We start from the raw sequence: 26,799 nt of genomic DNA on the forward strand, positions 1-26,799 counted from the left end.
TCTCATTGATTATTTCATACAAGATTTTGTCGAAGCTTAGGCAATATTTCTGTTTTGGACGAGCATTTCCAGCGAAAAATGAGAAGACAACGGCTGCGCCACAACCTGCTTATAGTTATGCATAATTATCTATAAAGTCCTATTTGCAATGTAAGATCTTGGAGGCGCGCAAGGGCAAGATATTTGTTTCAGGCAAGATAAAGATCTCCTGTCCAACTGAGCCGTCCCTACAACAGCCTCCGTCCAGCTGAACCGTCCCCACAACACCCTCTGTCCAACTGAGCCATCTTCTCAAACACCCTCTGTCCAACTGAGCCGCCCTCAAAGCACCCTCTGGTGCACTGGGCCGTCGTTAGACGCTGTCCAACCGTCCGTCCTCGGCCGGCGCCCTCCCCCCCCCCCCGCCAGTCCGTCTCCGACCCCGTCGGCCGTCACCCCGCCGACGCTCCTGGCGACGCCGCTGGCGAGACACGGATATAAGGCGCCGAGCCGATGCGCACACGGCTGAGGGTCAGTCGAGGCTGCGATGGGACCAGCGCAGCTCTCCGGACCGGCCCAGGAACATCAACAGCCGAAACCAGCAGACAACAGCCGACGCCAGCCGTCAAACAGCACCGACCGGACATCATGAAAATGCAGCACACGTGCTCGGTGGGTGTCGGGATGAAACTGGACATTTTAACCCGCGCAGGGCCGGGGGGGTGTTTGAACACCCCCCCTGCGGTTTTTCGCAGATATCTCAAAAACGGCGGCGCGGAGCGCCGCCGTTTTTGGCACACCTGTTCGTGCATCTTTTCCGCACATGTTGTGAAAATTTCAGACCCAGGTCGCCATAGGTCAGGTCACCAGGTCACGCCAAGTGACCTCACCTCAGAAAAAACAAGAATGCTCGTCATAGCTACACCGATTGATAGATTGCCTTGAAACTTTCAGCGATTTATTAGAGCAACAGTTATATATAAAATGTATATCTCGGAATTTTGATATCGGTGACTTAAGGTCAGGTCAATTTTGCGGCCTCGCCATTATAAGTCAATGAGAGAAAATTAAAAAGCGTCTGTTTTGCACGAATGCTATTCTAGACACTCTCAAACATCGAGATGTAGGTAAAATTGACACACCGAACCGGAAAATGGCAACTGTGACCCCTCGTTATGTCCCCGAGGTCACCTTAGGTCACGAACAGAATCTAACAGTTTTTCGCTAATAACTTCTGATAGAGACGTGCTAGAGCGCTGAAAACGCCTTAGATGTGTTCGGCTCGACGTTTGCGGATCGACTGATATGCAACATGACCTTTTCCGGTCAGGTCATGACCTTGACCTGAGGTCAAATTTTCAAGTTGACCTTTCAAAGTCAAATTATAGTTCATTCGACGCGTCTCGACGAGAGGAACACGATGCTGGTAAAAGTAATGACATGGCTCTTTTGAGTCAAAAGTTATTGCCAAAAAAAAAAAACACTTTTCGTAAAAACGGCTATTTTTGGAGTTTTTGCCCTCTGGAGGGCGGAGGCTAAACCGTTGACCTGAGGTCAAATCTGAGACCATTAATCAGAAAGGTCTGTAAAAGGGCTATCGAATACGCTTTCCTGCGGCGCTGTAGCTCTATCGGTTCCCGAGATAACCGTTGGCAGTCTCCAAAATGTTGAAATAGTCAACATTTTACCTTTGGTGACCTCTGGTGACCTGACCTGACCTTTGACCTGACCCATAAAATGAGCGAAATGTATTCGTCCTTATTTTGGACGTTCTTTCGAATGCCGCTTACCGCGTGTCGCTACGTGGCCCAGGAGCCGAGTTAGAAGGGGGTGTTCAGACACCGGCCCGGCGCGGAATCTCAGAGCACCGGCCCGGCGCGGATTAAACATATTTTGAGTGAACATTAGGGTGGCCATTACCTATTTTCTAACCTTTGATTTATCACCAGCAAACGCCTGGATAATGGATATGGTGTGAAACTATACAAAAACGCTTCCTGTGAGTTTTCACATCAATCGGGAATAGTTTAGGGGTGCCCCAAAGCTAATTTAACCCACACTCTGCTTGCCTGTCAACATTTTCGAATCACCGGCACATAAGTAAGGAACCAGTAAAGCTATACAGCACCGCGGAACAGCGCATTAGATAGCCCCTTCACAGGCCTTTTTGACTATTGTCTTCAGATTTGAACTCAGGTCAACGTTTAGCCTCCAGGGGCAAAAACCCGAAAAGTAGTTGTTACTTGTTTTTACGAAAAATGCTTTTCTGTAATAACTTTTGACTGAAGACGACATTGATTTTGCCAGCATCGTGTTCCTCTCGTTGAGACGCGTCGAATGAACTATAACTTGACCTTAACAGGTCTTCTTGAAAATTTGACCTTAGGTCAAGGTCATGACCTGACCGAAAAGGGTCATGCAGTATGTTCGTCGATCCGTATTGTCGAACTGAACTCATCTAAGGCGTTTTCATCGCTCTAGCATGCATCTATCAGAAGCTATTAACGAAAAATTGTTTTCACATTGACCCCATTCGTGACCTGTGGTGACCTCATGGACATAACGAGGGGTCACGGGTAACATTTTCCGTTTCAATGTGTCAGGTTTTCTGGGTGTTTGAAAGTGTTTAAAAATGACGTTCGTCGAAAAGAGGAGAATTTCTATTTTCTCTCATTCGCTTATAATGGAGAGGTCGCAAAATTGACCTGACCTTAGGTCACTGATATCAAAATTCCGCGATGTTCTTTGGACATACTGTTGCTCTGATCAATTGCTGAAAATTTCAAAGCAATCGGTCACTCGGTTCAGCTATGGCAGGCATTTAAAGGGACCCTCCCAACTTTACAAAAGTTGATAAATTGGCATGAAGGTGATGTCGCTCGGTTCAGAAAGAGCGAAAAGGAATATGTACTAAATTTCACCGAAAAATATTCACGGTTTTCAAGATATTAGACTTTTACTTTTTTATTTTTTGGGATCTCAGCTGTTCTTAGCGACTTTATTTGGAAGCAATAGTTTGGCAGCTGAAAGTGCGGTACTCGTTGCGCACAAAGCAGCATATACCACCGCGTGCTACCAAACGTTTTAGTAAAAGATTTAAAATCGTTAGATCTGCGCTGACGTCACACATTCAGAGGGGGCATTCAAATGCATTAGCCCCTCTGAATTCAAAGTGCTGCAACTTTGAAATTATATATTTTCTATTTGATGCATTTCTCGATGTTGTGAGTGCTCAGACCGGTAAGTGCAAGCCAGGGACCCCATTTTGGCTATTTCAATTAACCCGCGCCCTAGTGGGGTCTGTTTATAACGCGACCTGGTGGGGGGGGGGGGCTATTTTTTGCCCCCCCTCGTATCTCCGAAACTACTGGACGGATCCGCAAAATTCAAACGGCGTTCGAAAGGCCTGTCAAATTTGTCGAAGGAAACCAAATTTCATTGACCTCGGGGTCACCGATGACGTCACAGGTCAGGTCAAAGATGAAATGTTTCACCGTTCACGGGTCTTCTAGGGAATGCGCTATAACACCGAGGAAAACGCATTTTGTCGAGAATCAGCGATAGGGCGTCAGTTGCCTAGTAGATATGTTGCTATTAGAGGTCACTGACAATACCAGGTCACGTCACAGGTCAGGTCACCAAGGGTTACAGGTCAGGTCACATGAGCCCAACTTTACTAAGGTTGTGTGATGCATGTTTTATGGCCAATTTTTCATTTCCAACTCAATGGTGTTGGTTATAAGGCTATCAGGTACGGCTTAGGTCACTTTCTGGTGAAGTTCAGGTCAAGGTCAGGTCAAGGTCAGGCCAAAAAAGGTCAAATTTTAAAGTTGATAGTTTTGCATATAAAAGGTATTGATTCGATGCAGCTCGTCACGGGGAGTCTAATGGTGGTCTTTGTTTTGCGCTACGGGGTCTAGAATTGCTAAAAATTGAGTTTGAAAATGTGACTTCATCAATTTTGAACAGTTTTTTTTTCGCTATAACTTCGCCAAAAAAAGAGGTATGTATCAATCTCAAATTTGGTATGTGGATGGAAGGTGGTAAGGACTATCACATATATTCCGGTTTTTGCGAAATTCAAAAAACTTTTTGGATTTGTCGATCATTATATCCAAAAAATCTATTTTTTGGTTTTTGGGGGTCAAAATCCAAAAATTTTAAAAATCCGAGATAACAGTTTTGTAGCCCTGTCAATTCTACAGCTTTTATGTCTTTATCATTTTTCTGTATTTGCAAAGCTATAGGCCTGACAGCTCTTCCCGCGAGACCCTTTTTTGGGTCGAAAACGGCAGAACATGACGTCACTCTGACGTCATTTCCGGCCAACCTATCATAGCCTTTGGAAAAATTTTTGGTCACCATGTGTAAAATTGATGTCCGGGAGGGTACTGAAAGTTTGGTGACGATCGGGCGCAGCGGTTCTGGAGATATATCGAAAAGTCTGGAGGGGGGGGGCAAAAAATAGCCCCCCCCCACCAGGTCGCGGGTTAAAAACTAATGTTAAGGTGGGATGGTCACTTTGAACGTTTTATAAGGTGAGGTCACTTGACGTGACCTGGTGACCTGACCGTGACCTTGGTCTGAAATTTTAACAAGTGCGGAAAAGGTGTATAATGAGATGCGCCAAAACGGTGGCTGTGGGCCGCCCATTTCGACCGCCCTCGTCGGAGCCGTGGTCCGCTGGTCGTGTTGGCGATACAGTCGGTAGAGAAGTGAGCGTGTGTATTCACAGAAACATAGGTTTTTATGGGGTGTCGGGACGCCGTCACGTGACCGGGTGGCCGACGTCCAAGAGCCGACGGCCCAGTGTTACTGGGCGCCCGAGACACCCAGACAGAAGGCAAAGTAAACCAGATGGGTAAAAAGAGATCTAGACGAGATAACACGCGCCCCACTGGGGTCTGCGTATAACACGCCCTACTGGGGGGGGGGGGGGGGGCTCTCCATAGCCCCCCTCCTAACTCCGAAACTACTGGGCCGATCGTCAAATTTCAAACGGCGTCTGATAGCCCCGGAAAAATTGTCGAACAAAACCTAATTTCGTTGACCTCCAGGTCATCGATGACGTCACAGGTCAGGTCAAAGTAAAAATTATTAGCATTTCGGCTTGTTCACATTTTGGGCTCTGGCCGCCGTCTTACAAGCCAGATCAGGCTCATTTTTGGTTTACACACTCGTGAACAGATGCTCTAGATACCTTGAGGGTACCAAACTTGTACTTTGATTTTCAGGTCAGGGTCAGGTCATCACAGGTCACGGAAATATTATATCATGCGTCGGTCATGTGACACATGTTTTATGATCGATTTACGCCATAGATTTCGAATTTGATGTCGTCTGTGTCATTCGAGGTCATTTTGAGTCGAATTTAGCTTAGGTCAGGTCACTTTCAGGTAAAAAAAGGTCAAATTTTGAAGTTAAAATTTTTCAACAAAAAAGATGTCTATTCGATGCAGTTTGAGCTCAGGAACACGATTGTGCTATTTATATTAGTGTACGATGTCAAATACGTACTGAAAAAATTGATTTGAAAAATTAATAATTGTGAATGTTTTTTGCAATAATGCGTATAACTTGGCCATGTTTGAAGATATTTAGCTAAAACTTGCTAGAGTTAGTCATAAGCATGCGTTCTGTCACAGATGTTCCGGTTTTTTCGAAAAGTAAAAAAAAATTGAAAACATAAAAAAACATAAATTTTGAATATTATTATATAAAATTTTCACAACTTTCAAAATTTTGAAACTCCGAGATGGCAGTTTGGTAGCGCAATCAATTCTGAGTCCTTCCATACAAAGAAATTGGATCTAGCTTAAAAACTGAGCTCTTGAGAGCGATTGCCAAGGTTCAATGTTTTGCGTCAAAATCGGCCGAACATGACGTCACTCTGACGTCATTTCAGGCCGATCTATGGTAGGTACTAAGCTCAAATTTTGACACAAGATGTCAAATTGATGCAGCCCAAGGTACGTACTGAAAGTTTGACGTCAATACGTCAAGTGGTTTGGAAGTTATTGCAGAAAAACGGGAGGGGGGCTATGAATAGCCCCCCCCCCCCCAGTGGGGCGCGGGATAAGGAATTGGGACCTCCATCGGGGAGTGGGAGCCCTACGTTTCCTTCTCCAGTCTCCACACGGTGCTCCGCGCTGCTGTTTTTGAGATATTTGCGAAAAACCACAGGGGAGTGTTCAATTGCCCCTCGCGCGGCAACGGCTTAATTGTTTCATGCTGCTGCGCTCTGAAACATATCCGATCGATCTGACACTAAACAGGAGGTGTTTCCTTATGGTTTAACCCCATATTTCGGACTTCGCTCGTTTAAATGTTCAATTTTCAAATTCTTCTTACAAATAAGGTCCAGCCTAGTGAAACACATTTGCTAACATATCATCATGACGAATTTATTGGTCATTTTTAGTCAGGAGTAAAGGCCTTCGCCAGAGGTCGTCAAGGTCAGGTTTAGCCTATTTCGACAATATTCAACAAAGCGACGAATAACTCTTGAACAATTAGAGCTACAGCAACGCAGAAACGCACATTATAATAGGTAGCCCTACGTTTTCTCTGTGCACCTTCCTCAGATTTCAGCTAAGGTTAAGCCTGCAGAGGGCAAAGGCTGCCAAAAGACTTTTTGCGGAAATAGCTTTTCTGCAATAACTTGCACTGTATTACGTTTACCGACAGCGTGTTTCTCTCGTCAAAAGGTGTCGAATGAACTACAGTTAACCTTAACCCGCGCGGGGCTGGGGTCTCCAGCCGAACGCGCGGGGCTGGGGGGGGGGGGGGGTGGAGGGTAAATTTTACCCCCCTGTTATCTCCCGAACTAATGGTCCGATTTGGAAAATTCAAACGCCAATCGAAAGATCTCATCATGAACAATTAAAACATGTACTTAATTTAAAGTCTGAGGTCAAGGTCAAGGTCAGGTCAAGGGTACAAATTGCAAGTTTCTACAGTATCGGCCTTGCACAGTAGTTGCCGAAGAATGGAGTCATGGACTGAGACTGATTGCCCAAAACGTGTTCTTAGGCTACCAAGACAATATTCGTTGCATACAATATCATTCAGAGGTCAAGGTCCAGGTCAGGTCAGGTCAGGTCAGGTCACCAAAAACAAAATATAGAAAAGGGCATGTGCGACACATGTTTTATGGGTCATTTTGCTCATATAATTCAATAGGCACACTCAATAAGTGATATGGACCACCTCTGGATGAATTTCAGGTCGAGGTCAGGTCAAGGTCAGGTCAAGTGAGGTCATATTTTGAAGGTGGCTGTTAAGGCCTAAAAAGTTGTCTATCTGATGTAGTTTTTCACGGCGAATCGAATGGTGCTATTTTTGTTTCCGTACGAGGTCTAGAACTTCCAAAAAAAAATCCATTTAAAAAAAATTGTGTGTCGTGACGTCATAAAATTTTGAATAACTCCCACATTTTTGAACTGATTCTTCTAAAATTTGGTATGTAGGTGCACATAGACCACTTCTCTGACATATATTCCGTTTTAAATACACTCAAAATTTTGGATTTTATAATTATTTTCCCAAAAAAGTCAGTTTTTTGAGAAAAAAATTGGGCCAAAATCCAAACTTTTCAAAAAACCGAGATAGCCATTGGATAGACAAAGTAGAATTACGTGTAACCTTTTTGATACGTCTTGATTCCTTTAAAAATGAAGATGTTAGCGGCGTTTGAAATTTTGCCGTTTTTGAGGCGAAAATGGCGAACATGACGTCACTAAAACGTCAATTTCTCAAATATTTTCCAACGGATTTCGCTCAAATTTTCAGGGAAGGCCTCACATTGATGTAAAAAAAGGTACTGAAAGTTTGGCGGCGATGCGCGCCGCCTTTTTTGAGATATTGCAAAAATTCGCGAGGGGGGGGGGGTAAAATTTACCCTCCAGCCCCGCGCGGGTTAACCCTCGCACGACCAGGCCATTTCTCATAACACGAACGACCAGGGGGGGGGGGGGGTTGTTACGACCCCCCCCCCCTGGCGTTTCGAAACGGAAGGTCGTAGAGCTAAGCGGAAAAAAACCAACGGATTGCTCTCAACGAGATCACGCGATTGGTGGTATATGTTTTGGTCCTAGGTCAACATTTGACCTACTTATGACCGGTCAAAGGTCAAATTTTCCGAAAAAATCAAACTTTTTCAACTTTCCGCGGCGATTGCGGCAAAACGGTGGGAGATATCGACTTGAAACCTTCACTATCGTGTTCCTTGATCAATTCTCTATCGTTTGGTATGTATTTCGTTTCCCTAGCTCTAAAAATGGCGCGTTGGGAGCGCCGGAAGTCGGCAAGGTCACAGTCGGCGGCAGAAATTCGAAAAAACAAAATTTAAATTTTTGAAATCTGATTGTATTTTTGGATTTCGGAGGTCCATTTGCTCCCTATAGAAGCTAGTATTGCTGCATATTCCCATTGAGGTGACAAGAATTAGCAAAATAGTGGTTCGGGCGCCTTTCAAAAATAGTACCGGACGCTGTTCCTCTTGTGACGTCATAGCTCCGTGACCTGACCTGACCCGGTCAATTTTCTTGCACCACACGATAGCCAATGCTTGCCCCAACATGCATGGGAAGTTTCATCATGATCCATCAAACAATGTGGGTATCACCGGCAGAAAACCTAGGGATTCGGCGCACACGTTTGGTAACTGTCGGCCGGAGGCTGTACCTCTTATGACGTCATAACTCCGTGACCTGACATGACCCGATCATTTTTTTTCGGCAAAAGATGCGCAAAGGTTGCCCCAGAGGGTATTGAAAATTTCAGCCCGCTACGACAAGCCGTTTAGCGTGCACTTCGACAAAACCTCAGGGGGGGTTGATACAACCCCCCCCCCCTAGGCGTTCTAGGGTTAAAAGGCCAGCTTGAATATTTGATCTAAGGTTAAGGTCATGACCTGACTGGAAGAGTTAATTATATCAGCTAAGTCGTATCGATGACCTGAACACATCCATATGTGTTTTCATCGCTCTGCCTTGTTACTATCAAAACTTATAGCTGAAAGCTCCTGGGGCCTTGCGTGACCCGAGATGATCTCACGGTCATAAAAATTGGTCACGGACGTGATTTTTATATTCAGTACTTCATTTTCATCTGTAACCGGATGTTTAAGAGTAATTACCAGTCGATTTGACTTTCAATGACTTTCTCTCAAAAGAAGCACAGTTAATTTTCCCCATTGACTAGCGACGGCTGGTTGCAGAATTGACCAGGCCTCACAAATCACAAATCACCGGACACCGCTATAAAAATTCCGAGATAGGGCTCTATAAATACTGCTTCTCTTATCAATCACCAAAATTTTGAAATCAATTGGTCAGTAGGTGTATAGCTATGCTAAGCTTGACACTTTTTATAACGTAAGGTCACGTGACCTGGTGACCTGATCTTGAGTAGCCTGACTTGGATTTTTTCTTTAACGTTTGCAGAAAAGGTGTATGATACACAGAAGAAAAAACAGCGACGTCTTGCGTTGCTGTTCATGAAATATTCGCGAATAAGCACAGGGGGTGTCCCACCTGCCACCCTACGTAGAAATTGTGACTGGCATTTTTCTTTATAATGACGTCACATGGAAAAACTGGAACCCAATATCTTTACGGTATCACAAGGAGCTAACAAACTTTATGAATTGGTAACGGTTTTTCAGTGTCAGCGAGGACATAATCGAATAAGCACTTATGTCTGTGATATAATTATGCATTGTATTATCGCGATTATTGCCGCGTGTGCTGCTGACATCTGCTGCCGCCCGCTGACCCTGCCCGCCTGTACCATGCCCGGGCGATTTTTCAGACCGCTGGGCGGGACTGGACGCCGACATTGGTGTCCAGTGTGGCCGTTGCACTGGCCTGTCTCGTCAGCTGCGGGTACAGCATTGTCGTCCTGAACGCCCCTCAGCAGGTGAGACCGACAAACAGAAGGAATTGACCAGCTCCGACAATACTATGTCGGAGGTACAAAAATAACAAAAACAAGCACGTTGTGACTTGTTCAAACCAAAATCACAACGTGCGCTGGAGGTCATACGAGACTAACTCGCGCCCCGTGGGAGAGGGGTAGTGCGGGGCGAAACGCCCTCCTTCTTTCCTCCATATCTCCTAAACGAAGGCTGGTTAGGGTCGTCAACCTTTGCACACCCTTTTCGGGGCATCAATTCTGCATACCTACATCCTGATAGAGCGAAATGCGGACACCCCAACAGAACGGCTGAAAATGACGTCGAGTGATATGCTGCAACCTTCTTATTTACATTTTTTCTTTACATTATTAGTTTTTTAACCCGAATTATCGATGAAAGAACACATAAATATTAATAGTTCCAGAAAACTTTTTGCCTACTTCTTATTCAAAATGGCAAAGTTATATGTTTCTACAATCTGGTCGATTATTCGTCGGTAGGCGTCAACATTTTGAAGGCAATATTCATTACGTTTCTGACCATGCATACAAACCAAATAACACCAATGTTTTTTTTTTATTTTTGGGGGTTAAAACACAAAAATGTTAAAAATCCGAGATCGCAGTGTTGTAGCCCTGTCAATTTTACACCTTTTATGCCTGGATATTTTTCTGTATCTTCAAAGCTGTAGGCCTGACAGCTCTTCTCGCGCGAAGATCTTTTTTTCGGTCGAAAATGGCAAAACATGACGTCGTTCTGACGTCATTTGTGGCCAACCTATCATAGCATCTGGAAAATTGTCTGGTCATAATGTGTAAAATTGATGCCCGGAGGGGTGCTGAAAGTTTGGTGGCGATATCTCCAGCCGTTTAGGAGATATCGACGGAAAAGGGCAGGGGGCCGTTTGCCCCCCCCCCCTACGGGTCGCGGGTTAATGTTGAAGAATGCGTGTTAAGTTTTATGTTGCTAGCTTTAAAGGTAGTGTGCCACCTTTGAAAGATTTCCCATTTTATTTTTCCTAGGATAAGAAGCTTCTGTTTTTACCTAATATCGCAAAAAAAAAATCAAAAATGAGCCTGGAATAGTGCCTTTTTCGCCTAAAAGTTTATCGGTTTTTAGATATGTATAACAACTGTAGTGGGCTCACCTGCAAACAGGCGTCGGCAACAATCGCGAATGCGGCGCACATGTGACAATAAGCAAAGGTCATTATAGTGTTACGACCATACGACGTACGGGAATGAGCTATCAGCTGTCTAATCGTAGACAACACAATGTCGAGCCTTAAACTGTAAGCCTGTATTGGTATTGTTTCTTTTATTTGGCTGTCGAACATTATTTATGGTTTGAAATATGATTTTATGTAAAATAATTAATATGAAAAAGACGTCTCATAAGTTATGACCCCATTTCACCGCACGCAAGTGGCAGAAATGACAATGATCAGCTGACGCATTTTTCTTGGCCGAAGTCAGAGCGCGCGGCCCGACGCACCACCACCGCACCACAAAGTATGAGCAGAAGCCGCGCCCAAAGCCAGGGCCCCGGTAACGTGAGGTAGCCGAGTTGGGGCAGCGTGCGCTGACTCAAGCCGGGGCCGCAGCTTTGGGCGCGGTCTACCGCATCCCCGCGGGCAGCCCCGGGCTATCACATGACACCGGGAGGACGCGCGGCTCCGGCTTGGGTCAGCGCACGCTGCCCTGACTCGGCTACCTCACGTTACCGGGGCCCTGGCTTTGGGCGCGGTCTACCGCACTGCCTAACAGGCGTGTTCGAAACCGCAGGAGCTGATGATGAACGGGTTTATCGAAACTTGATTGGATGAGCATATCGGTAATAGCGATTTCAGTGTGTGCATTTATTGTTCATAGTGGTGTGAAATGTGGTTGGGGTACGACCGACAACCCGTCGGGGCGAATTTCGCACTGGGGTACTCAAAATTTGAAGAATTTAAGACGTTTCCATGAGTTTTGAAGGTATGGATAAGTTCTAAAAATCCGGTTCTCCTTATCTGGGCCATTAACTCCATACGGTCCAGGAAAGCTGGCACACTACCTTTAACGATTCGTGAGTTTTTCAAGAAAAACCGAGAGTGGGCCGGATCTACCTCCTTTTCCCCAGGCGGTCGCGGGTAGGTAAATAAGGTGGGGCTTTGGAGATGACATGGACCATCTGAAGCTGTCCTGGGGACTAAAAACAGTATAAGGGCCTCAAAACCTGCGCTAGCCCAGGTGGTCAGTGTTGGGTTCCAGCAGGGCCCAATCTTACCAATGCCGTAAATAGGATTTGGCAGCACTGGCCGGAGTTTACGGCACTGATATCAAAGATATCCTTTTTATTTACATCCAGCTAATCTTGTCCAATGATTTTAATAGCGTGAATGATTCCTGAACGAATGAATAAGTGAATGTGGAATAGTTCTGAATGTTACCAAATGCCGTGAATGCGCATTCACGGCATTTGGTAAGATTGGGCGGAGCCCGTTTGAGGCTGGGCTGGCTGGGCATCAGTGAAATGCTCACACTGTTGTGTTTGCTGACACCCCAGGTTCTGATGAAGATGGCCAACGCGTCGGTGTCGGAGGACTTCGGCGTCGTGCTGGACGCCAGCTCTCTGGACCTCCTCTGGGGGGCTGTGGTGACCGTGGTTTTCGCCGGCGCCACGGTCGGCGCCATGGTCGGTGGCTCCGTCGCAGATCGTATCGGACGGTAATCAGTTGAGCAAACGTCAGGGAGCGCTGAATCGCTTCACGCGTGTTCTGATAATTGCAGAAGGACCAGGTAGCTTATGTGTCTGAAAAAACAGCTCTTATTTTGGCGGTAGTTTCATTGCTCTGACTAGATCAGAGGCGTGTTTCACTAACAACCATGACGCGTCGATTGATGTGCAGCATGGCCTTTTCAGGTCATGACCGGACCATTCAGACCATTCAGGCCATTGCCTTTTATGGCCTAGCACCAACTGGCCATTAAGCCCGGCAGAAAAAGCTTACCCCTAGGGCAAGCCGTTGTTCTACCTACTCTGATGTATGGGAGTAGCACAGCTCCTCTCCGCCCAGCCGAGGTGGACCGCATTCAAGTCGAATGTTCAAGCCCTTCAAGTCGAATGTGCGAAGGTGGTATTTGGGATGCCTCGCTTTGCACACCACCATGCCCTCTTGGCGGCTGCCGGTTTGGCACCAGCTCGACAATTGTTGAAATGTGCAATATTCTCTGCTCTCAAGTCAGCGATGGTAGCGGAGCATCGCTTTGAACAGACCATGATCACTTCTATATAGTGAAGCTGGCCATGTGCCGCAGAGACCTGGAGGGTTCACTTCCCCTACAAGTGTATGAACTGAACAGCAGGGACTTCCGAGCGGTAATGGAGCCGGCGACCGGTGGGCCGATGGACCTTGACCGTGTGCGGGCTACGCGGTTGGAGGACAGCTTGAAGGACAGCATTCGGCTGGTCCTTCAAGGAACCTGTAAAGCGACTACTAAAGCTTCTCTGCTTGTGCTTAGACAAATGTATAGGCATAATACATTGTATTTGTCGCTGTAAAAGTGGTGCAAACTACATAATTAAGAATGATGATGACGATGATGAATGGGTCCCGTGAGTGGTACAATTTTATAAGCATGGTTAGATGTGTAAGGCTTTTTGGCACATATAATGTTTTTTCCTTTTACAGCAAGCTGTCGATCGTGGTTATTGAAATAGTGCTTGCCACCTCGGGCATTCTGCTGTTCATCGGGTACGAAAAGAAGCACGTCCACTGGTTCTTCCTGGGAAGAATCATCGGGGGTTTCGCAACAGGTAAGATACAAACAAAGTTAGATACGCATATACAATAACTGCTTCAGGCATGTGTGCCTTTTCCCTTTCTTCTACCTGGGGACCGGTGAGCGACAATCGCTGTCTGCCAGAAGGTACAAATAGCAAAAAACATGGTGTTGTACTAAATATGTCAAAAAGTAAAACGTTATAATGCATAAAGCTATCTTGGAACATTTGGACTTCTTTCATTTTTCATATTTGCTGGACATTTACTTCTGTGCGATTTCACCACTTTGACTCGAACTAATTTTATTTGAAACCCTTTCTCCTGGTGTAGGTTACCTACTAATTTGAGCACGAATCGGGGGATGCCTCTCGGACCGCTTGGTGTCTTCGTCTTCCGTGTCTCGAGTTGCACGTTTTAACCCTAGAACGCCTAGGGGGGGGGGGGGTTGTATCAACCCCCCCCTGAGGTTTTTTCAAAGTGCACGCTAAACGGCTTGTCGTAGCGGGCTGAAATTTTCAATACCCTCTGGGGCAACCTTTGCGCATCTTTTGCCGAAAAAAATTGATCGGGTCATGTCAGGTCACGGAGTTATGACGTCATAAGAGGTACAGCCTCCGGCCGGATTTTCACAAACTGAGTGCCAACGCCCGAGGTTTCCTGCCGTTGGTACGGACATCAGTTGATGGATCGTGATGAAACTTCCCATGCATGTTGGAGCAAGTATTGGCTATCATATGGTATAAGAAATTTGACCGGGTCAGGTCAGGTCACGGAGCTATGACGTCACAAGAGGAACAGCGTCCGGTACTATTTTTGAAAAGCGCCCGAACCACTATTTTGCTAATTCTTGTCACCTCAATGGGAATATGCAGCAATATTAGCTTCTATAGGGAGCAAATGGACCTCCCAAATCCAAAAATACAATCAGATTTCAAAAATTTAAATTTTGATTTTTCGAATTTCTGCCGCCGACTGTGACCTTGCCGACTTCCGGTGCTCCCAACGCGCCATTTTTAGAGCTAGGGAAACGAAATACATACCAAACGATAGAGAATTGATCAAGGAACACGATAGTGAAGGTTTCAAGTCGATATCTCCCACCGTTTTGCCGCTATCGCCACCGAAAGTTGAAAAAAGTCTATTTTTCCGAAAATTTGACCTTTGACCGGTCAAAGGTAGGTCAAATGTTGACCTAGGACCAAAAAATATACCACCAATTGCGAGATCTCGTTGAGAGCAATCCGTTGGTTTTTTCCGCTAAGCTCTACGACCTTCCGTTTCGAAACGCCAGGGGGGGGTCGTAACAACCCCCCCCCCTGGTCGTTCGTGTTATGAGAAATGGCCTGGTCGTGCGAGGGTTAACTCCCGAAACATTGCGATTCGGTCTCTTCTTACGTCTGCAAGGGCCACATACCAAAAATAATAGACTAGTGATAGTTTGGTCTCCACATTGAGCGGCTTTCATTCAAAGCTCGACTTTCATCTGCTAGAGTAGCCAATAGGCGGTACCACCTGACCGATGGCCGCGGATGGCGCATAACGAGACTGCATTTCCCCCTGAGCCTGACATTGTGTTCCCGGAGCCTGACACTGTGTTTCCGGAGCCTGACACTGTGTTTCCCCGGAGCCTGACAATGTGTTCCCGGAGCCTGAAACTGTGTTCCCCCGGAGCCTGACACTGTGTTCCCGCGGAGCCTGACATTGTGTTTCCGGAGCCTGACACTGTGTTTCCCCGGAACCTGAAACTGCGTTCTCGGAGCCTGAAACTGCACGGCTCCCGGAGCCTGAAAACTTGTTCCCAGAGCTACTTCAGCTGACGTCCCCAGTAAACATGCCGACGTCGGCCCGACGTCGGCCGACGTCGGGGTGACGTCGGCAACTCGGCATCGGCATGCCGACGTCGGCCCGACGTCGGTCCAACCTCGGCACGACGTCGGCTGGATGTCGGATATGCCCGCATGTTCCGACGTCCAGCCGAGGTCCAGCCGACGTCGGGCCGACGTCGGTGCGACGTCGGACCGACATTGACCGCTGGGGCATTCCACGATAGATCGTACCAGGCCCGTCACCCTTATCTCTCAGATTCTAATGAAAATCGGTCCTAGGGGTAATCATAGGCTCCAAAGACGCCTGGCAAAATATCAGACTTCTCAGATCAAAACTTTTTGAGTTATATTGCATTACATTTTTTTACCTTCGGTTTGTAACGGTGAGTTTGATGGCCTATAACTCAAGAACGGGTTAACACGCGCAGTGGAAGGGTTGCGAGTACTACGCCCAGTGGAAGGGGGGGGGGCGGATGTCGCCCCCCCTAAGATCTCAGCTCCCACTGGAGCTAGAAAGACGAAATTTGGAGGGTAGGTGGGGGCCATGGGGAACTCTGTTGTGTGTGAATTTCATGACCCTAGGTCAATATCTTCAAGGTCAAATGAGGTCAAATGTGGTCAAATCTGCCATATAAGCGACTTTTTTGCGTTTACACGCCGATAACTCAAAAAGTTACCGGCCGATTTTTTTAAAACTTTCACTATACGAAAGAGCAAACATTTGTGAGTATGTATGGTGAATTTCTAGATAATCCAACAATAAATATGGCAGTTAGAAGCCTGCTAAGGGTAAGATGTCGCCGGCTGAAGCGGCATCGGCCGACGCGGGAAACGCGGCAATCACAATTTTGTGTTTACACACTCATAACTCAAGTTGTTACCGGCCGATTTTCAAAATTCTTTGACCATATGATTGCTTGTACATTTCTCAGTCTTCTCACCGAATTTGACGCGAATCTAATATAATCAGCGGTAAGGAGCGCGATGTAAAGACGGAACCGTCCCGCCCCGGCACAGTCTACAATTCAGGCGGCGCGTAACGGCTAGCGCCGGCCGCCGCGCCGCAGCGCCGCGGCGGCGGCAGGATGTTTGACTTTACACCGCTATTACTAGAAAAGTTGTGAACCGATTTTCTTACTTCTTGCACGAGAAGATCCGCAATTCAATTCTGGACAGGTAACCGAAATTTCACATTGATATTATGCTTGCGGCGCGAGTTATTGGCGAAAAACAGGAGGGGTGGGCGAAATCCGCCCCCCCCCTTCCACTGCGCGTGTTAAGCAACCAACAAACAGTAAACAACACTAAGCTTGCGATGAATCAAAAATTAATATCACTTTTTAAAAATTCCAAAGAAAAATTTTCATTGCTGAGCAAAAACGTTAATCTTTTTTCATTTGCCTCTAATGACTTTTGGGACCAAAATTTTTCACATTTTTATTTTTTCAAAATAAACTTCATGTCATTGCAAATCGACATGCAAAAAATTAGAAAGGTGTTCTTTCCTATAAGTTCCTCATTTTCCCGCAAACAAAATGGGTTTCGGAGGGGTTGATACGACCCCAGCACACCGTTTCGCTTCTAATAGAGCTAGAGCCTCGCGGAAAAAAACGAGCGTGTGTGCCATTACAAGTCGCAGCGATTGGTACCCGATTTTAAGGTCTCAGGTTAACCGGTAGGGTCTGAGGTCAGGTCAAGTGACTGAAGTTACGGGTTCGGTTTTTAGTAAATAACTTCGCAAAAATGGCCGCAGAGCCGCGATTTTGGCATCATTGTGTTCGCCTAGCTCAGGCGCATCGAATAGTATACTTTTTGCTAGGGTGAGGTCAACTTAAGTAGTTGACCTCGGGTCAAGGTCAGGTCAGAGCCCCTCAGGTCACGAAGCTGGGCAAAGGGTATCATATGGCATATCATTCGATTTGGAAGGTCTTCCCGAGTCCATTGGTGGCTTTCCCGACTCTCTAGCTCCATTTGATCGGGAGTTATTGATGAAAAACTCGTACGACCCTAGTGACATCATCAATGACGTCACGCAAGGCTAACAATGCAAAAGTGAAGCATTGGACTTTGCAAAGAGTGCATGAAATCACGATACCATGTACATGAGATAGTTTTAGATCATTGTCGGCGCCAAAATAACAGTTTTTTATATTTCCCCATTGACTTACAACAGTGATGTCACGTGACCGACCTGACCTCATGTAACCGTAAAAAATCCCAGATATACAAGTTGTGAGACCTCTGGAGGACACCATGTATGCGTCCTGTAACTTTCATCTCGGACAGCTATGGTCATTGGCGTCCAAAACAATGTCAGAACCAAACAGCCTTTTTCGCCCTCGCGCTTATAGGAAAGAGGGTTGGATGAACCCTCTTTTCACTTTTTTTTTTCAGATGACTCAGACTTCAATTGAAATTTCAGTAACCCGTGATGTCACTAGGCAGCTTTACCACGCCATTTGTAAGCTCCCTCCCGAAATCACTATTCGAAACCGTTATCGTGACGTAAAATAAATACATTTATAGAAAGAACACCTTCCTAATTTTTTGCATACCTCTTAACAATGAGCCAAGTATTTTTTTAAAGAAATAAGAATTCAAAAAAATGTGGTCCCAAAGTCCAAAAAATACAAATGAAAGAAAACTCGATATGTCATATATCAAAAATAACGTATTTTTCGAAATTTCAAAAATACATGTTAATCTCTGTTTCATTGCAAGTTCAATGTTATATAACATTTGGCATTTGAATAATCCGTCTTAGAGTTACAGCCCGCCAAACTGAGCGCTGCAAAGCAAGATCCAAAAAATGTTATACACCATAACTCAAAAAATACTTATCTGATAAGCCTGAAATTGTTACAGGTGGATTCAGAGCCCCTGATTACCCCTGAGACCAATTCTCGTCAAATTCCGAGAGATGAGGGTGTCAAATTGGAAAAAAGTGATACGATCTATCGTGGAATGCCCCCGCTGTTTTGACCGTTAAATAATATAAAATGCATGTTTCATGTTTCATAAAGAACTTCTGTACCTATTCAAAATATCCTCAGGAAACTCAAATCTTCCTCCACGCCGCAACCCCCTGATCCGGACTGGACGGGAAACTTTATCCCATTTGGGATTGCCCGTAAGCCGAGCTCGCCTGTAGCCGGGTGCGGTGAGTGCTTGGGGGCTCCTTTGGTCAGGCTCAGCCCCGGCAACTCACCAGGGCCGGGCCCAGTTCATATAGAAAGGCCAGTCGGCAAGTGTCACTTTGCCAAAGTGCCAAGGGACACTTTGGGAAACGTTGGTGCAGGTGTGTAAGAGTGGCTATATGAATCCATTGTGGTGTCGCCCTTTCCAATAAGTGTCACGTAACAGCAATGGGACCAGGGACTCTATATGAACTGGACCCAGGGTGCTCGCCAAGAAGGAGACCAATGTCTCCATCCTATGATCCTTCCGGCTCTGAAATGGTCTTGTCAGACCGAAAGGGCATAACCCAACAAAACAAACCGAAATCGTCAGCTGGCTGCGTGGTGTAGTGGTTAGCGCACTAACCTGGCTTTCGAATGACACGGGGTTCGAATCTCATCGCCGGCTGATGCTTTTGGCGTGTTGTCCCAGTAAACATGCCGACGTGGGCGACTGGGGGCTTGAATCCCGCCGCCGGTTGATATTTTTGGCGCGTTGTCCCGATAAACATGCCGACGTCGGCCCCGTCGGTCCAACGACAAACGATCTCGTCAACCTCGGCAAACGATCTCGGCCCGACGTCGGCTCGACGTCGGCTGGACTTCGGCTGGACGTCGGAACATGCGGGCATATCCGACGTCCAGCCGATGTCGGGCCGACGTCGGCATGTTTACTGGGTCACTAAGCGCCAGACTGAGCCCCGCTGACGTCATCGCTTTGTACCGGCAGGTCTGACGTCATCTGTCTGTCCGCTGTACGTGCATGAGGTGGCGCCTCCGCGGCTGCGCAGTGTGCTCGGCATCGTGACCAACCTGGGCTTCTGCATGGGCTTCCTGCTGGCGCAGGTTCTGGGACTGCCCGAAGTGCTCGGTAGGTCAGGGAAGGGCGAGGGGTCCCTGTACACTTGTGGAACGGAGAAATGTAGGAGAGAAACCAAGCTTTCCAGGTAGACGGCTAGAGGGAGAGAGAGAGGGAGGGAGAGAGAGAGAGAGAGAGAGAGGGAGGGAGAGAGAGAGAGAGAGAGAGAGAGGGAGGGAGAGAGAGAGAGAGAGAGAGAGAGAGAGAGAGAGAGAGAGAGAGAGAGAGAGAGAGAGAGAGAGAGAGAGAGAGAGAGAGAGAGAGAGAGAGAGAGAGAGAGAGAGAGAGAGAGAATGAGAGACGCTGAAGCACGGAAGTACAATCGTGCTGCTTTCGCTACTAAAAGTTTTGCGCTCTTTTCTCTAATCGCTCGGAGCGATAAGCGAAAAATCGCTTATATCTGCCTGAGCGATTCTTTCCCGACGATGTGTTGAACTGTTGAATAGCCTCCCAACAGAAGTTGTAACTGCCTCAAACATTCATTTGTTTAACCCTATTCCTGGCGGGCTCCGCCGGGACAAGAAACTGGCGGGGGGGGGGGGTTGGCGATTCGGCCTCCCTTCAGATCTCAAAAACTACACATCGCAGCGACAAACGGTGAACGGCATTTGATAGGTCGTTTAAAGATCTACAACTCTTACATAAAACATTTTCAGGTCAGGTCAATATTGAGGTCACCAGAGGTCATCAACGATAAAATGTTTTGGAACTAGTTACCTATATAACTTTTAAACTAAGAAACATAGAGACATAAAACCAATACATTTTTTGTTGCTCTCGCCGAGGCGATGCGAAATAAGTATGTGATGACCTTCACAGGTCAATTTGAAATTTGACCTGAGGTCAAGGTCAGGTCATTCATCAATGAAGTTGTGGGGTATGGTCGGTCATGCTGCATACCAAACGACGCGCCTTGACCAGGCGAGCAGTTTGGTACCACTTACAAGTCTTTAGCACCATCATGTCGTGATTTATTGACAGAAAAACGATTTATGACGTCACATTACCTCAGATGACCTTTGCCGGTGCCCCTGTCAATTAGCGGCACCAGGATCATCACCGATGAGATAATCTTCCATAATACTGAAAGAATTGGGTGGTTTTGACTCGTTTACACGAAGCAGGAGGCGTTTCAATATTTTCCCATAGGCTTGCAATGTAAAGGTCACGAGTCTGGCCTGACCTCAGGTCACAGATATGAAAATTCTGAGAGATACAAATTGCACATACTGGTACCCTAACTAAAGCCTGAAGAGAAGAAATTGATCGGTCAAAAACTCTAGCTGTGGCGTGATTGCAAACTTTTCTGAGGTAGGGTCACTAAACCACCTCTGGTGACCTGACCTGAGGTCAGATCAACTCAAATTTTTTAGAAATGTTGCGTAAAAGCCTTTTGAGAAAAGTCAGAAAATTTGAGCTTCCTAGCTCAAAGCGTTTGGGAGAAATAGCCAAAAAACCTCGGGGGGGGGGGGGCTCCTGAGGCCCCCCCGCCAGGAATAGGGTTAAACGCGGTTTGGCTACGGCCATCCCAAGGCGCAATGATTGCTATGTGACATGCGAAAAGGATGAAATGCTCTCATGTAGGTACTCTCTTATCTTATCTTACCCGTCAGGCCGCCCGGACACGGTGCAGTACCTGCTGGTGGCGTTTCTGATCCCCACACTCGGCGCCGCCGCACTCCTGCCCTTCTGCCCCGAGAGCCCCAAGTACCTGCTCGTCAACAAAGGAAGCGAGCCGGACGCGCTCTCAGGTGGGCAGAACTGACGCTGCCACTGACTGGCCGCGCCAATTCGGTGAACAGGGCCTCGCGCAGGCATTGAGCTGTATAGGGTCGGCTCGGCTGTTTGCCTCGCTGTGGGTGCATGGGCTCAGGCCGTCAGTATGTATATGTACTAGTGGTGTCAATTTCAGAAAACGTGTGTCCAATATCTGTCCAATGTCCAGCACTTACGTCGACTGTCCGTCCAAAAATGCCCAAGCCAGCCATTTGTCCAAAGATGTCCGACACCTAAGTAATAGTTTACGCTCAACACTGATGTTTAATTTGCTTTTAATGTACCGTTACCAGCTCAAAAGTGTTATCATATCGAAAACAGAGCTTTCTAATAGCCAATCAATGTTGAACATGATTAATTAATAAAAATGTTGAGGTGTAGCAAGCGATTGTCCAAAGATGTCCAAAGCCTGCTGTCATTGTCCAACCGAATTCCGAATTGGACATATTGGACAAAATCGGAATTCCGAAGTTTCAAGTTCCGATTGACACCACTAATATGTACCATGATCACATCACGTGAATTCATCAGTCTGTCTTACCTTTAGCCCCGCTGAGCCTCCTGGATTTCTACGCCTTGTTAGGGGAGGTCTTGAACACTCTCTTTCGAACACCCCTCTAAGATCAGCCCAACTGTGTATGACCTTACAACCATGAAGTCCATGAACCAAAACTACCAGTAATGCGCCTGATGGGGCGACAAGTACCCGATGGGTTTATAATACTTATCGATCAATCTGTACGCGATTGTACAATCTGACCCAGTGGGTAGTGGGTATAGAGTACCTATGAATCAATCTGTACGCGACTGTACAATCTGTCGAGCGGCCGACCACCCCCGTTCCGGCAGCGCTGAGCCGTCTGCGCGGGCTGCCGCCTCATGCGCTGTCCTCCGAGCTGAGCGACCACCAGGCCGAGGCCAAGCTGACGGCAGAGACGCCGCGCTGGACGCTGCGGGCACTGCTGGCCGACGCCGTGTGCCGGCGCCGGCTCCTGGCGCTGCTGGTCATCTGCGTCGGCCAGCCCTCATCCGGCATCACGGCCGTGAGTCCGGCCGAGGGGGGGGGGAGGCGACCCAGCTGGGGGACGGTGGATTTCCGAGGTGTCGCGGAGGCGATCTGGGCAGGCCAATCGCCTCCGCGACTAAGGTATCATATTACCACGGGCCCTCCTCGTGCTGTAAGTAGTTAACCCGCGCCCCACTGGGGGGGGGGGCTATTCATAGCCCCCCCCCCTCCAGTTTTTCTGCAATAACTTCCAAACCGCTTGACCATAGACCACTATATATCTGGTCTGGTCAATATATATCTGGTCAATATATATCTGGTGGTGATATATAGTGGTCTATGGCTTGACGTATCGACGCCAAACTTTCAGTACCTTCGACTGCATCAATTTGAAACGTTGTGTCAAACTTTGAACTTCTTAGCTACCATAGGTCGGCCGGAAATGACGTCAGAGTGACGTCATGTTCGGCCGATTTCGACGCAAAACATTGAACCACGGCAATCGCTCCCAAGAGCTCAGTTTTTAAGCTAGATCCAATTTCTTTGCATGAGAGGACTCATAATAGACTGCGCTATCAAACTGTTATCTCGGATTTTCGAAATCTTGTAAATTTCGAAAATTCTTTATAATAAAATTCAAAATTTATATTTTTACATTTTTTTTCATTTTTTTCGACTTTTCGAAAACACCGGAATATATGTGATAGAACGCATTATTATGACTAACTCCAGCAAGTTTTAGCTACATATCTTCAAAAATGGCCAAGTTATACGCATTATTGCAAAAACTCACAATTATTAATTTTTCAAATCAATTTTTCAGCACGTATTTGACATCGTATGCCTATATAAATAGCACCATCGTGTTCCTGAGCTCAAACTGCATCCAATAGACACCTTTTTTGTTGAAAAATATTAACTTCAAAATTTGACCTTTTTGACCTGAAAGTGACCTGACCTAAGCTAAATTCGACTCAAAATGACCTCGAATGACACAGACGACATCAAATTCGAAATCTTTGGCCTAAATGGACCATAAAACATGTGTCACGTGACCGACGCATGATGCAATATTTTCGTGACCTGTGATGACCTGACCTTGACCTGAAAATCAAAGTACAAGTTTGGTACCCGCAGGGTATCTAGAGCATCTGTTCAAGAGTGTGGTAACCAGAAATGAGCCTGATCTGACTTGTAAGACGGCGGCCAGAGCCCAAAACGTGAACAAGCCAAAATGCTAATAATTTTTACTTTGACCTGACCTGTGACGTCATTGGTGACCTCGAGGTCAATGAAATTAGGTTTGGCTCGACAGTTTTTCCGGGGCTATCAGACGCCGTTTGAATTTTTACGATCGGCCCAGTAGTTTCGGAGTTAGGAGGGGGGGGGGCTATGAAGAGCCCCCCCCCCCAGTAGGGCGTGTTATACGCAGACCCCAGTGGGGCGCGGGTTAAGTACTGCCACGATACCCCTGAACGCCTCTGACTAGCCCTAATTTGTCGGCAGGTGTTCTTCTTTTCCACGGCCATTTTCCAGCGGGCCGGCCTGAGCCAGTCGCAGGCGGCGCTCGCCGCGGTGGGCTACGGCGTGGCGAATGTGGCGCTGACGCTGCTGCTCGGCCTGGGCGTGGCGCGCGTGCCGCTGAAGCGTCTGCTGACGGCCAGCTGCCTCGGCTCCGCCGTCTGCCTGGCCGCCTTCGCTGGAGCGCTCCGCCTTATGGTCAGTGGACGCTGCGCCTGCCGAGCGCAGCTGCATGCCCAGTCGCGGCTTCTGTTCCTATCTCTCACTGGTTGTAAGACACCAATCCGTGATAAGTTCTTCAAAAACCACTCTTAAGTGTTTGTGATAATTATCTTTGTTACAACCAAAAGCTGGGTGTTGTTCGAATTAATTAGTTTCGTTAATAAACTTTTGGGGGAAAAGTCAATGAATTTATTCGGTTTTATTCCTATTTTTAGAACTAAGCTCTTTGCAAGGGCACCAATCAGTATACCTAGATACTATTTAATATTTTTCCATGCTATGCACACGGCTGTTCAGTGTTCAGTAGCAGCAAGTAGGTAATAGCATGTGAAGACATGCCGTTTATTCATTTGACTCTCCCAAGGAAAGGCTACTCTTCTCAGGCTGAATTTCTTTCTTCTCAGGATCCATATATCCACAACAAATCAATTAAACAGAAGCAAAGCTAAGTGCGTAACTTCACACTCATTCTGCAAGCACGACTTCTTCAAATTAAGTTCTTCAAACGTTCCGCCCACTGAGTCCCGCTGCTGACCGTTCACAGGAGTGGTACAACTGGGCGGCCGCCTGTGCCGTCATCTTCCTCATCGCGTTCGTCATGTCGTTCGCCTCCGGATTTGGCACCATTCCTTGGATGCTCGGCACCGGTAGGTCAGCCGACAAAGGCGTCCATGTTCAGTTAGCCTAAGGGCAAAGCCTCGGGTCCTTTCGCCATCGGCTGTGTGGTGATCTTGATGGCAAGGGTAGGGTGGGGTAATTTGAACATCATATCTTTAAGTTTTCTCCGTCGTACCAAATTCCAGCTCAGCCCTGGATGAAGGAAAACTGTTCCAGTAGCGCAAATGTTGCTTGCTTTAACCACATGCATACCTCATTTTTGGACGAGCCGAGCATATCTTGAATAGTATAGCCTCACTTCTTTACCAAGTCACGGTGTGTTCAAATTGCTCCACCGTGGGGTAATTTGAACATGCTGCCCTTACGTGCCATACAAACGATAATATAAACAATCGGTGACCGATGGATGCCCTTGGGTTCTATAACATATATTCTGATTTTTTTTTTGCAAGAGTTTGAAAAATTGGTATGCTTAGGATATTATGTCAAACAAATAATTTATTTTGGGGGAGGGGATCAAATACCAAAATTTCCTAATATTTGATAGATAACTTTAGTAGCCCTGCTAATTTTACACCTTTTTTAATGATGCATTTTTTTTGTATCTTCAAAGCTGTAAGTGCTAAGAGTTCTTCCTGCAAAACCTTTTTTTTTATTGAAAAAAGGCAGAACATGACGTCATTCTGACGTCATTTGTGGCAAAGCTATCGAAGTCTCTGGAAACGTTTTTGACCGCAAGGCGCAAAATTGATGCCCGGATGTGTTCTGAAAGTTTGGTAACGATATCTACAATACTTTAGAAGTAATCGACAAAAAGGGAGAGCGGGCGTTTCGCTCCCGATTACTCGATGGCCGTTTTTGGCCAGAAGCACAGTGGCCCGAATTTTTGTTTACACTTTTTCTTGTGTCAATAAATATAGAATCTAAATAGTGGGACTTTAAAGTCATCTTATATAATGAGTCCTTTTATTATATATTAAAGAATCTAAATACTTCACTTCGCTGTGCTTCACGTTATGCCCCTGATATAAAGTTTCCTGTTTTCAGAGCTGTTCGAGCAGGGTCCGCGGGCGCTAGCCGTCTCCGCCGGCTCAGCTGCGATCTGGGTGTCCAACTGTTTCATCGGCCTCCTGTTTCCCGTCATCTACGCTCAAACTGGTGTTGCCTGCTTCATTTTCTTCTTGGCTTGGTGCCTCCTGTCGGCGTACGTGGCACACTTTCACCTGCCAATGTCGCCACCAGAGTGCAGCCCAGCAAAGGACATAGAAACCGTCCCCGTGTGAACATTGCTTTCAAAGGTGGCATGATGCGACGCATTTGGCTTATAGTAAATGTGCGTGCATGCTCTTTGTGTGATGATATGCTTTTCAGATCAGTAACACGTTCCTCCACCTTCACAAAGACTTGTTGTGATGCCTCCTTGTCACTCGGATCTGAACCACGCGACACCCGTGCCGCCGCCGTAACACCTACACCGGGTGTACCTGGGCCGCTCCGGATGTCCCCGGGGCGACCATAGGAGGCGGCCGCCATCCGGCGACTCTGGTGACGGCCATCGCCAGACGCTGCCCGCTTCTTGTACACACGGCAGCACCGCACCGTCTAGCACCGGTGTGGGAGCTGCAGGGTTGGAGCTCCTGGGCCTTGGTCCTCAGCTTCTCATCGTTCAAGCTATCACTATGTGTCGGAGGCTTCTTATTGATCGGTTGCGGTGATATGGGTGATCAATAAAGAATGACCAAAAAACTAGCCCAGCGGGAAGCATGTGTATATATAATATCTGTACACCATATCATAATGTCTGTATGTTTTAACACATAAAACGTCCATCGTTAGAATGATCTTAGGCATTTAGCATCGCACAAACAGAAGTCAGCAAGGAATCTGCCAACGTGTCCCCCTCCCATCCAACTAAAATGCTGGGGGACGTACTGTTTCTTGTCCCCCCCCCCCCATAATCCGCTCTAGGTAGGGGAATCAATTCGGCTTTCTAACATCGAAAACAGAGGGAAGGTGCATAAATTATCCAAAGAAAGAAATACTGATCGTAACGCGAAATATGTTGTCGGTGGTTTTATCTTAGCTGTGCTTTTGGGGCAGGGTTGTATACGATTCAATCAATAGCAATCAA

General features: G+C 46.8%; 1 protein-coding gene across 1 annotated transcript; it reads left to right on the top strand.

The window, feature by feature from the left end:
* Window positions 1-316: 316 nt before the first annotated feature.
* On the top strand, window positions 317-26,417 carry LOC122391791 (solute carrier family 2, facilitated glucose transporter member 1-like). The gene is made up of 10 exons (XM_043386036.1): window positions 317-651; window positions 9,793-9,900; window positions 12,446-12,606; window positions 13,572-13,696; window positions 19,397-19,537; window positions 21,139-21,276; window positions 22,151-22,344; window positions 23,814-24,026; window positions 24,595-24,697; window positions 25,716-26,417. The coding sequence occupies exons 1-10, from the start codon at window positions 493-495 to the stop codon at window positions 25,949-25,951; spliced, it is 1,578 nt and encodes a 525-aa protein (XP_043241971.1). The 5' UTR covers window positions 317-492; the 3' UTR covers window positions 25,952-26,417.
* The last annotated feature ends 382 nt before the right edge of the window (window positions 26,418-26,799 follow it).

This window comes from Amphibalanus amphitrite, unplaced genomic scaffold, assembly GCF_019059575.1.
Source record: "Amphibalanus amphitrite isolate SeventyFive unplaced genomic scaffold, NRLGWU_Aamphi_draft 000454F_arrow, whole genome shotgun sequence".
NCBI lineage: Eukaryota > Metazoa > Arthropoda > Thecostraca > Balanomorpha > Balanidae > Amphibalanus > Amphibalanus amphitrite.